Source organism: Uloborus diversus, chromosome 8, assembly GCF_026930045.1.
Source record: "Uloborus diversus isolate 005 chromosome 8, Udiv.v.3.1, whole genome shotgun sequence".
NCBI classification, from domain to species: Eukaryota; Metazoa; Arthropoda; class Arachnida; order Araneae; family Uloboridae; genus Uloborus; species Uloborus diversus.
In genome coordinates, this window is record NC_072738.1 from 140,055,245 (window position 1) to 140,068,689 (window position 13,445).

At 34.4% G+C, this 13,445-nt stretch overlaps 1 protein-coding gene across 1 annotated transcript in view; it reads left to right on the top strand.

Moving 5' to 3' along the window:
- Window positions 1–2,212: 2,212 nt before the first annotated feature.
- LOC129228631 (synaptic vesicle 2-related protein-like) overlaps window positions 2,213–13,445 on the top strand; it is a 40,142-nt gene continuing 28,909 nt past the window's right edge. The window contains exons 1-2 of the mRNA XM_054863313.1: window positions 2,213–2,228; window positions 8,399–8,496. Of these exons, the coding sequence (XP_054719288.1) occupies window positions 2,213–2,228; window positions 8,399–8,496 (114 nt within the window). The remainder of the gene's footprint in view (window positions 2,229–8,398; window positions 8,497–13,445) is intronic.

Here is a 13,445-nt window from a genome sequence, read left to right on the forward strand (position 1 = left end):
AATTAGGTTAAGGAAAAGTGTCCAGTCAATGTTGTTAAGTTCGTTTTTTTTTCCATCGAATTGAAAAACTGATATTTATTCAAATTCACTCAGAACAAAATAAATAAAATGTGTACTCACAGTTTATATATGGTGGTAGTTTTCTTTTCAGTTGATTGACCATTATTTCTTTTTACTTATCGAATTCTGTAATCTTGCTATCATTTTATTCCACTCATGATAAAAATTAAAAATGGTTTAACTAAAAACGCGAAATCTCGCCAAGGCTACGTTGCTCGCACAATACAAAAACTATAACCCTAAACAAATTTGGCGAAACCTTTCAGCTGAGAATAAAAGGAATAAAGTAAATTCTTTCTCGGTTAAACATTTTTCATTTTGTTCTACGATAATAAATTCAAGAAAATATTTTGCATACTGTCCATTCCAACTAAATGCTGCTGTAAAATATGATTAGTTAAATTAATTTAAGATTAAAAAAAAACTCATATTCTTACAAATTCATACAAAACAATAAAATTTTTTTACCTGGTATAACGTTATCCAATTTTGTTAATCCAGAGTTTTCTTGTTTATGCTTCCACCATTTAATACTTTTTTGAAAGAAATAAGGAAAACTAACATTATTTTGAGAAGCTCGAGAATACTACTAAGGGACGAATTAATTTCTGTAGCTGAAAGCAAACTAAGACACATCGATTGAGTAAATAAATACTCAGAACAAACTGCCTGTGTTTACGTCAACAGACACACGTGGAGCGCAACGTGGCAATGTTTTAGTTGCATTCGCAGTTTTATAAATCACCGCAAGGTAGCGTATTCGAGCGCTGGAGTTCCGAATATGCAAATAAACATATTTTTAAACCTAAATGAAGAAATCATAGAGCATAGCTAGCAATTTTGTTTAGAGAGATAACAATTAAATACTTGAAAAAAGGGAGTAAGTGTAAATTAGGAACGGGTAATTGACATTTTTTCAAGAACATTTAATGCAAAAAAATAACTTAAACTGTTTTTGGTTAGCCTGCACATTTTATTCGAACTAAATACATAACTGGCCATTAGCAAAATAAAGGAAACGAAACATTACGCAACATTAAAATTAAATTAAAATTCAAATAATTTGCTAAATGAATTGAAATAACTGCAAAATAACGTTAAAGTTTTGTTAACATGTAAAATAATCTTTTTTAAATAAATGATTCAACATCTCCATTAAAATTTAAATTACCCTACCAAACCACATTAAAACATATTCTAAGGAACATTAAAATGTAACATAAATTTCTAACAAAATTTTAAAACATTAAAAGTTGGATCTAAAATAATTTTTAAATAATTCGTAAAGTAAACGGAAAACGCCATTAAGTACAGAAAAGTGATACAGTAAAACTTAAAATAATCTATTAGATAAATTAAACCACATTAAAAGATCTATTCAGAGAACGTTATCATAACTGCAAATTTTAATTCAACCATACTGAATAAATTATTACGATAGTTAATAAATTTTTAATTAAAGATAGAAAAATATATAAATCAAAGTACTTACGGCGAGCAAAATCTAAAAAAAAAAGAATCCAAATGACGAATTTTTACGTCTACGTAGGTACCTACAACTTAAAATAGTTAAGGGTGAAAAACATTCCACGATGTAAAATTTTATAAAATGTTTCGAGGATCTAAAAATTGAAAAGATATTGTTTATGTTGCCAATTTTTAGAAAAAAATCACCTTTCAGAAAATTAATAAAATAATTCTACGGAATAAAAAGAAAAAATATATTTTTCAGTCAAATCAATTACAATTTTTTGTATCGCCGATTGGCCAAGCGAATAGCAAATCAGCTTTGTTGTAGGGTTGCCGAAATAGCTCCGTCGCCAAGTTGAGGTAGCGGGTTGCCAGAATTAAATAGTTATCGCCGCGACCCGGTTACCGTAATTCTACCAAATTATTGAATGTCGCCAGCTACGAAATTTTTTGTTCACTACAACCAGCGACAAACATTTTAAAAATTCCAAAAATAAAAAAACATGTCAAGTGATGTACAAAACGGAGAAATACCATTTATTTATATTTATTTACTTGTTTTATTTTTATTTTGTTTTATTAATTTAGTGTAATTTCTTATTTTTGCAACGTTTGCTGTCTTGAAAAGATATTGCAATTCGCAACTTCAACCAACTATAGGGGTCGCTGCAGCCACTGTATAATGGCGGATGAAAAAGGTAAAACAAATGCACGCCGTAACATATAAATTGTTTCGAAGCTTAGTAAGTGACAGAATTTTTTTTTTTCGTATAGATTTTTTTGTTCTTCATTCTTTTGAAAGGATTTTTCGAAGCTTTTTGGTTATTCTGACTCATGTAGAAAGAGATGAGAAATCAAAATGGGAAAAAATATTAAAAAAAATGAAATTTATGATTTAACTGATAAGCGAAATCTTGTCAAGACACATTATTCTTTCATACAATACTAAAACCATAGCATTAATTTGGCGCACTATTTCAGCGATAAAAATTCCAAGCTTTTATTCTTTATTGCTCAAATTCTTAACGTCCTTCCTGGATTTTTCAATCCGTTCTGCAGTAAATATTTTCAAAAATATTTATTTGCATACTGTCCATTTCATTTAGATGCTTTAGTAACAAGGTTATTTAAATCAATTGTGTGGAATTAGGTTAAGGAACAGCAGTAATTTTTCAGCATAACCTAGTTTCCAGCCGATTCGGAGCTCCAGCGCTCGAATACGCTACCTTGCGGTGATTTACAAAACTGCAAATGAAACTAAAACATTGCCACGTTGCGTTCCACGTGTGTCTGTCGACGTAAACACAGGCAGTTTGTTCTGAGTATTTATTAACGCAATCGATGTGTCTTAGTTTGCTTTCAGCTACAGAAATTAATTCGTCCCTTAGTAGTATTCTCGAGCTTCTCAAAATAATGCTAGTTTTCATTATTTCCTTAATAATTGGTGAAAGCGAAAATTCTGGATTAACAAACATGGATAACGTTATACAAGGTAAAAAATTTTACTGTTTTGTATGAATTTGTAAGAATATGGGGTTTTTTTTAATCTTAAATTAATTAAACTTACCATATTTTACAGCAGCATTTAGTTGGAATGGACAGTATGCAAAATATTTTCTTGAATATATTATCGTAGAACAAAATGAATAACCGAGAAAGAATTTACTTTATTCCTTTTATTCTCAGCTGAAAGGTTCCGCCAAATTTGTTTAGGGTTATAGTTTTAGTATAGTGCGAGCAAAGTAGCCTTGGTGAGATTTCGCGTTTTTAGTTAAACCATTTTTAATTTTTATCATGAGTGGAATAAAATGGTAGTAAGATTACAGAATTCGATAAGTGAAAAGAAATAATGGTCAATCAACTGAAAAGAAAACTACCACCATATATCCGTGAGAATTTTGTTGATGATTTGCATAACATGACACAATTAAATCGTAACTCAGAAATTAGAAAAATCGAAACAGAAAATTTTTAAATTAACCGATTCGGGAATTCGAGAGAAATAACTCAGCTACAAATGGAAAACAATAAGCGCTAGCCAAGCAAGGCAAAAAAGTATCATCTTCTTTCGATAACAATTTGTAATGTCATATTGAATTTTCTAGCATTAATTGTTATTCTTGTCAGGCCACAATTATTATTTAGTTTTATCAAGAATTGATAAATATCGAATTCAACATCGTGGAAATAGCTGCTTAGAACTACGAACTACGTAGTTTGCATCAATCTTTGACGTTTATTAATGCTTCTTGAATTCTCATTTCTTTCTACGTGGGCCAGAATATCCACAAGACTTTGAAAATTAATTTAAAAAGAATAAAGCGAAAAAATCATGCGTACGAACAAAAATCACAACACTTTTAGCATTTTCTTCGTTACCATGTGCGTTTGTTTTAGTTTTTAAGTCCGCCATTAGACAGTGACTTCAGTGCCCCCTATAGTTCGTTGGAGTTGCGAATGTTATTAAGTCCTTTTTTTTTCCATCGAAATGAAGAACTAATATTTATTCAAATTCACTCAGAAAAAGATAAATAAAATGTGTACTTACAGCTTTTTAGCAGATATTTTTGATGTTACGCTGTTGCGAGTGACGATTTCAAATGATGAATTATGCAAATAAAAAAATACACGTAACAAACTGCTTGTTTTTTCCAAAATGGAACACGTGGAACGCAATGTTTTACCTTTTTCGGCAATTTTATAAATCACGGCAAGGTAGCGTATTCGAGCTCTGGAGTTGAGAATAGGCATGAAAACAGGGAACGCATAATAAATGCCTGGTTCTCCTGTGTTGATGAATTGGTTTACGAACAAGCCATTTTTTGAACTTTTGTGATTAAATTCTTTTAGGAGGTCACCGCTTCGTGTAATCTCTAGAGCTGGAATCAAACACCGTAACGGGGAATAGTTGTTTTCCTTGCATCGAGACTGTGCGGACAGAGAAAGCGGTTTTACATAAGTTATTTATTTACTTACCAGGATTGTGGCTTAATGATGAAATAATAACTAGTATGTTGTGGCCATCACGAAACTTTCTTCTATATTTTTCCTTTTTCTGATCCCTCCCCATGCTTGACGAGGAAGCAATATTCCTAACAAAAACAAAATGACACATGCAAAAACTTGACGACCATCCCAATGTCTGAATTATTGTAAAAGCAAAGCAAAGAGCGAAAATTGAAAGTTACTTTAAAAGCCTTAAGTGAATTAATTACAAATATTTTATTTATTAAAAAACATAAGATGGCAACAGTTAAAAATTTTAAATCATTGAGATAATATTTCCGATCATTTCCATACAATTAAAATCACGAGAAATACGCAGACGACAATCTATTACGATTTATCTTTCTTATTGTTGCATTAATAAAACTATTTTTATTCGCAAAAAAAAAAAAAAAAATCAACACCTCTTGGAGCAATTGGAGTCAAAATTGAACCAAAGCCTGTTTACGTATGGATTCACATATATTCCAAATTTCAAACAGAGCGTAGCATTACTTCTTGAGATAGGGCACTCACAATGGAAAAAAAAAGAACGGGCGATTGCGCTACCCCCTTTTTAGCTGTTGACACCAGAATAAAATCAGCTCTTATACCCACTAAGGGCTACTTGTCAAAAATTTTTTGTTTGATTCCGTTCGTTATTTCTTGAGATACAGCAGTCACAATTCACGACAAAAAACGTTCTATAACTCAACCCCCGTTTAAGCTATTGACACCAAAATTGAATCAGCACCTGCTCCAGTTAGGGGCAACATATGGACCAAATTTTGTTTGATTCCGCCAGTTACTTCCTGAGGAATAGCAATCACGCATAACTCAAAAAACGTCCCATTGCTCCACCCCCCTTGGAGGAATTCGCGCCAAAAACCAATGGGCACAAGTTCACATAGGGTCACATATGTGTACCAAATTTCGTTCAATTTTATGCGATAGTTTTTGCTGTAGAGCGGCCACAAAAAACTGGTCACACACAGACGTGACACACACACATACACACATACATACACACACATATACACACACACAGACAGACAGACATTTTCCAAAAATAGTCGAAATGGACTCAGCACACCTCAAAACGTTCGAATCCGTCAAAATTCGAAATTCGAAAATTTGCACGAATCCAATACTTTCTTCTATATATTAGATATAGAAGAAAGTAAAAAGAACGGGCGATTGCGCTACCCCCTTTTTACTTTCTTCTATATCTAATATATAGAAGAAAGTATTGGATTCGTGCAAATTTTCGAATTTCGAATTTTGACGGATTCGAACGTTTTGAGGTGTGCTGAGTTCATTTCGACCATTTTTGGAAAATGTCTGTCTGTCTGTGTGTGTGTATGTATGTGTGTGTGTGTGTGTGTGTGTGTGTGTGTATGTATGTGTGTCACGTCTGTGTGTGACCAGTTTTTTGTGGCCGCTCTACAACAAAAACTACCGCATGAAATCGAACGAAATTTAGTACACATATGTGCCCCTATGTGAACTTGTGCCCATTAGTTTTTGGCGCGAATTCCTCCAAGGGGGGTGGAGCAATGGGACGTTTTTCGAGTTACGCGTGCTTGCTATTCCTCAGGAAGTAACTGGCGGAATCAAACAAAATTTGGTCCATATGTTGGTATTAACAGGAACAGGTGCTGATTCAATTTTGGTGTCAATAACTCAAACGGGGGTTGAGCTATAGAACGTTTTTTGTCGTCAATTGTGACTGCTGTATCTCAAGAAATAATGAACGGAATGAAAGAAAAATTTATCGGCAAGTAGCCCTTAGTGGGTATAAGAACTGATTTTATTTTTGTGTCAACAGCTAAAAAGGGGGTAGCGCAATCACCCGTTCTTTTTTTCCATTTTGAGTGCCCTATCTCAAGAAGTAATGCTACGTTCTGGTTGAAATTTGGAATATATGTGAATCCATTTGTAAACAGGCTTTGGTTCAATTTTGACGCCGATCGTTCCAAGAGGTGTTGATTTTTTTTTTTTTTTTTTTTTTTTTTTTTTTTTGCGAATAAAAATATTTTTATTAATGCAACAATAAGAAAGATAAATCGTAATAGATTGTCTGCGTATTTCTCGTGATTTTAATTGTATGGAAATGATAGGAAATATTATCTCAATGATTTAAAATTTTTAACTGTTGCCATCTTATGTTTGTCAACAAATAAAATATTTGTAATTAATTCAAGCAAGGCTTTTAAAATAACTTTCAATTTTCGCTCTTTGCTTTGCTTTTGCAATAATTCAGACATTAGGATGGTCGTCAAGTTTTTGCATGTGTAATTTTGTTTTTGTTGGGAATATTGCTTCCTCGTCAAGCATGGGGAGGGATCAGAAAAAAAAGAAAAATATAGAAGAAAGTTTCGTGATGGCCACAACATACTAGTAATTGTATGGAAATGATCGGAAATATTATCTCAATGATTTAAAATTTTTAACTGTTGCCATCTTATGTTTGTTAACAAATGAAATATATGTAATTAATTCAAGCAAGGCTTTTAAAATAACTTTCAATTTTTCACTCTTTGCTTTGCTTTTGCAATAATTCAGACATTGGGATGGTCGTCAAGTTTTTGCATGTGTAATTTTGTTTTTGTTGGGAATATTTCTTCCTCGTCAAGCATGGGGAGGGATCAGAAAAAAAAAAAAAGAAAATTATAGAAGAAAGTTTCGTGATGGCCACAACATACTAGTTAGCTGTTGACACCAAAATAAAATCAGCTCTTATACCCACTAAGGGCTACTTGCCGATAAATTTTTCTTTCATTCCGTTCATTATTTCTTGAGATACAGCAGTCACAATTGACGACAAAAAAACGTTCTATAGCTCAACCCCCGTTTGAGTTATTGACACCAAAATTGAATCAGCACCTGTTCCTGTTAATGGCAACATATGGACCAAATTTTGTTTGATTCCGCCAGTTACTTCCTGAGGAATAGCAAGCACGCGTAACTCAAAAAACGTCCCATTGCTCCACCCCCCTTGGAGGAATTCGCGCCAAAAACCAATGGGCACAAGTTCACATACGGGCACATATGTGTACCAAATTTCGTTCGATTTCATGCGGTAGTTTTTGCTGTAGAGCGGCCACAAAAAACTGGTCACACACAGACGTGACACACATACTTACACACACACATACATACATACACACACACATACATACACACACACACACAGACAGACAGACATTTTCCAAAAATAGTCGAAATGGACTCAGCACACCTCAAAACGTTCGAATCCGTCAAAATTCGAAATTCGAAAATTTGCACGAATCCAATACTTTCTTCTATATATTAGATATAGAAGAAAGTAAAAATAATAAACAGCAATCGAAAGTGCATAGTAAGACGTGTTTTTGGACGCATAAATTTTTTACCCTTGTGTCTCCGTTATCGAAATGGGGAGTCTTAAAGTCAGCCGAAGTTTTTGGAAAAGTCAACGAATTTAGCGAGTTTCAACTAGAAATGGAACACACCTTCCACGCGCTTTGCAGGTGAATGTCTTGCCACATGCAAGGAGGGTGAATTTATGGTATCTATAATGGGGTCGTTTCCGAAATTTTAAAAGCATTTTGCGTCAAAAAAGTCTCATTATGCTCAATCGATTCTATTTAAACTTTTTTACTATTGCACTACTCCTGTGGTTCCCTGGTTAGTATGAGATTGTATTCTAAGGTGTTGAACTGAAATTTGCTCGACGTTTGATGCCTTGGCGATGTTTCGTAACAAAACCTAAATATCATTAGGCAAAAGAAGTCAATTGAAATTCTTTTAAATTTACACAATATGCATTGTTTTGAATTATTATCTAGTAAACGTCTCCGTTCAATGAATTAAAATCAGTATTTGTTTTTCTTTCTTTCAGGTGAAATGACGAAAGTGTATACCATTGACGATGCAGTCCGAAAAGTGGGATTTGGGAAATTTCAGCATTTCGTGTTGTTTCTGGCGGGAATGGGATGGGTAAGTTCAATGCTTCCTTGACATTTTTACAACCGAATAAAATTCAAGTGTTAACGCTGAAAAAATTCGTACACAAATACACATTATTTATATTGCCACTTTGAATGCTTTATGTTCTAACTGACGTGACTATTATAAACGCTTAATGTGCATGTGAAACAGGAAGAATATTTGCATTTTTAGAACTCTTAATTGATTCTAAAGTAAAAATACTATCCTCATAATATATATAATAGCCAATGAACGAGTAACGTTCCTGACGTCACCAACAATGAAACTCGCTCCACGGTATGATCATTTGATTATATGTTTTGGTAATGTTTTACGTGTAGGGAAATGCATTATTGTGACAAGGCTGAACTCGATCCGGTAACTTAACTGTTTTACTGGGAAGACTGTGTCATTTCAGGGGAATGATGAAACGAAAAAGTGGCCAACAATGAACTCTACCTACTGGAGTTTAGGGTTAATCCACTGGAGTTAGGGTTAAAATTTCAACTATGAAAATATCATCAAACAGGCAATGGTTTTATTCAAATGTAGAAGCAATTTTCACCCATCATATCTTGACGGACGATTTTCTAGTTTTAAAGAAGTCTGATCCTTGTGGGATGACACCTTTCTTTCTTTCCTAGTAAGTATTATGGTCGATTAAATAAGTGTTCCGATGTTTCCCCCCTTGACTCTATACATGAATTTTCTTTTCAGTTTGCCGATGCATGTGAAGTCCTCATACAGTCAGTGCTTGGAATGTACTTGGCGTGCGAATGGACTATGTATCACTGGAGTTCTTCACTTCTGACAACGGTAACGATAAAAATTTTACCATATTTTAAATTAATTTCAAAATTATTTTTAAAATAATTTTTCAGGGATGCCAATTTGCCGCAACAGATGTGAATTAGCCTCTAAACTAAGCAGAGTCACATTGAAATAAGCGAAAGACGTGCAGCAAATTTTTACTTTCTTCTATATCTAATATACTGATTATCATAAACTAAGGAAAAATCACAAAAATAGCGATAACTCTCTCAAAAATAAGTCAAACTGTGTAAAATTTGAATGTGTTGCCGAATAAGAATTGCTCAATAAAAGTGCAACATGCCAATTAATGGCGCTGAAATCGGAGTACGTCATCTTTGAGGAGAATAAACAGTCCTGTGCTTATGGCGAGTAGGGACCGCACAAAAACGTCTCACTTACAAAATAACCCAAAAACTTACACAAAATAACTAGGAATTGCCTATCTTGAAAACAAATCAAAGTAAACCAAGTAAGGATAATTTTGCTGAGCATTCGGACAAAATTTTCCGAATAAGGAGTTTTTTGGGAGGTCACAGCGACTTCCCATCGGGATAACTATGTCGTCACTTTAATATACTACCTCGTACTCGTTTTAAAAATAATTTCGTCAATTGAGTCCCAATCTAATTGAAATTTTCATGTACCGCACAAAAAAAAAAAAAATTATATTAATTTTAATTTTTGGCATCTTGAATTCAAATTATGTTTTTCGCAATCACGAGCGTGAGTGTGTATGAATGCGCGTGTGCGTTTGTGTAGACGCATGTGTGTGGGTGCGTGTGTGTGTGTGTATGTATGCATGTGTGTGCGTGTTGTGTATGCAGTGCTGTGGGTGTACGCGCGTGTGTGTAGGCGTTCGTGTGTGTGTGTGTACGTAGGCAATGTGTTTGTGTCTGTGTGCAGGCATGAGTGCGTGTATGTGTGTGTGTGTGCAGGAGTGTGTTTGTGTCTGTGCGAAGGCATGAGTGTGTATATGTGTGTGTGTAGGATATGGACGCAACCTGGAGACGGTTTTCGCAGGAGGAGCAGCATCGTGAGGCCGGTCGACGCGACGGTGGTGACTGCAGAGAGAGGCGGTGGGAAAATAAAATCATAGGATTTCAAAACAGTTAAATGAGAACAATAAGCAATCGTAATTGCTCAAAAAAAAAAAAAAAAAAAAATCGCAAAAAAAAAAAAAAAAAAGACCGCACAAAAACAGGTTTGGGTGTATTTATTGGTTTGGGGTCAAAATGTCGCCACCGAAATGTCGCGAGACAAAATGTCGCGGCCAAAATGTCCCGGCCAAAATGTCGCCGGTCCAAAATGTCGCCGGCCCAAAATGTCGCCAGTCCAAAATGTCGTCGGCCCAAAATGTCGCTGGTCCAAAATGTCGTCGAGTCAAAATGTCGCCGGTCCAAAATGTCGCCGGTCCAAAATGTCGTCGAGTCAAAATGTCGCCGGTCCAAAATGTCGCCGGTTCAAAATTCGCTCATTCAGACGGTAAGAAAAATGTAACTGTACAACAATTCTGTTAAACATCAAATTTGCGAATACATGGTAACTGCCTTAAATGAATGTCTCCGTTGAAAATGGGACTGAGAGAAATGAGTTTTTCTTGATAAATTCTAAAATCTTTCTCCCGTTTTGATTCGTAACTCTTGGCTGTTTTTCAGCAAATAAATATAGAGTACAAGCAAACGCACTTTTCATTTTTTACGTTATCTTATTTCTTGTGACTCGCTATCTATCAACTGTTAAAAAGTTCTGACGACGTTCAGTTCTGACGTTCGCTACATTGTTTTGAACTTTTCTTCATCGATTTGCATGACTGACAGTTCTCAAAAAATGATGACCGGAATCAAATAAAATGTTAGGATGCAGCAGGTGGACAGATGTCGATCCAATAACACCAGGGGGTGGAGCAATCCAGAATGTTTTTCCTTTCTTTTTCATTATTTGTGACTGATATATCTGAAGAAGTAATACAAGAACTCAAACAAAATTTGGTCTGCAGGTATATCTTAAATGGAGACTTGCTTATTTATTTTTGGGCCTTCGATCATCCCACAGGGATAACGCACAGAATAATTTTCCTCGTTTTATATGACTGTTATATCTCAAGAAGAAATGCAAGGATTCATAAAAAAAAGTTGGTGTGTAAGTGACACTAAACAAAAACAGGTTCCGTTCTAAGTTGATTTTTGTCATCGTTTGCGTAAGTCAGTGTAAATAAATACACGATGAAAAATAAACTAAATTTAAATATCTCACTCAAAAGAGAAAGAGAGAGAGGGGAGGACTATTTTATATATCAGTGCTACAGGGTTGGAGGGAAAATGATTGACTCTTGACCTGAGAGTTTTGGAGCCTTCGATTCCAACTCCTTCACCCCAAAATCAGATAGATATCTTTTCTAACACTGTAAAAAAAATTCAGCGCTGCTGGAAAATAATGAGCTTCTAATGTGTCGAATATCTGCAAGTAACATATCGTGCAAATAACAGGCTTGATTTTCGCTAAAACTCAGTAACCTTTATGAAAATATTCTGGCATCTTTCTGAAGAATTCAGTCATTCCCCCAATTAAAGCCATTCGTATCTTTGGAACCTTTAGAGAAAACTTTAATAAGTTTAATATAATAGTTTGACACCTTCCTGCTTTTCCAAGACAGTGCCTAAAGCATTATTGGAAACATGACCAAAGCTAAGATAGAATTGCAGACAAGTACCACGTATCTAACCGGAAAGTAGTTCTTGCAAAGTTACTGAATCCAGATACCTATTAGCTCTTATTGGGAGCTCTTTGTCAATCTGGACGAGCCGTAATCCAGCTGAAGCCAGTAAACTTATTAAATATGCTCAGTTAACCTTTAAACTGGTAGCTTTAAGTATTTTTCACAACAGTGAGTAGTCTGCACTTGTGCAAGTTTTAACAATTTAGGAAACTTTTTGACAAAGATACTTGATTTTCTCAGGAAGTGGATAAAAACCTGTGAAATCCCGAATTATTCCACGGAAATAATCAGTAACGTTTCGGATTTTTTTTTTTTTTACAGTGAGCTGCGCTAGAGCTGGCAAACCTGCACCCTTTGAAGGAAAATGATAAACTGACTCTTGGAATTTCAAACTTTTGACTCCCGACTCCGATGCTTTTACTCCACACTCAGTTCGACTCTGACTTTGAGCGCGTAGCCTTTTTCTATAAAATTGTTCTTGTTCTACCATTGGTTTTAAATTGTTATTGTCAGAATTTAGGAAAAAAAATTACTGCTAAAACTTTGTTTAAGGTTTCAAACTAAAATGATCCTAATATCAAGTTTCTATATTTTCATTTCACGTGTATTATTATTGTTTTTTCTTTATCACGTTTGTTGTAAATGACAAAAACAAAGGGTACCCAACATTCGATTCTTCTACCCTGCAGTTGAAAATTCCTTTAAAAGCTTTGCATATATGCTGAAATCAATTAAAAATGCTTTATTTGTTAACAAATACCAGTCGAAAATGGCAAGAGATGCTAATTTGAATTCGTTGTCTTTTTTCCGACCCAGTCAACAATGAAATCGCAAGAAACGTGAAAAAGAATTAGACTTCATATTAAAATGGGCTTCAAAAAGGTTATTATTCTAGCTCTATACATGGTTTTGTAGTTTAAAAGGAAAACTATATTAATGATAATAATCCTCATATAAATAATAGCCAATGATCGAGTAACCCGTGAGTTTCAGCAATGAAACTCGCGCCACGGCATGATAATTTGATATTATGTTTCTTTAATGTTTAACATTCAGGAAAAGGCTGAACTCGGTCCGGCAACTTCAGTTTTACTGGTAAGACTGTGTTATTTCAGGGGAATGAAGAAACGAACGAATGGTCAACAATGAACGCTACCTACTGAAGTTTAGGGTTAATCTATTGGAGTTAGGTTATCCATTTCAAAATATCACTAAAGAGGCAATGGCTTCGTTCAAATTTAGAAGCAAAAGTTCACCCGTCATACTTTGACGGGCGACTTTCTAGTAATAAATAAACGAATAAATTGTACTTGGAAGGAACGATCTTTCGAGTAGCAAATTTTTGCTACATAAATTGTGAAAGAATGCTAATTCAGTTTTTAATACCCATAGTAATGAAATTCTACAGAAAAAGAGTCAAATTTTACTA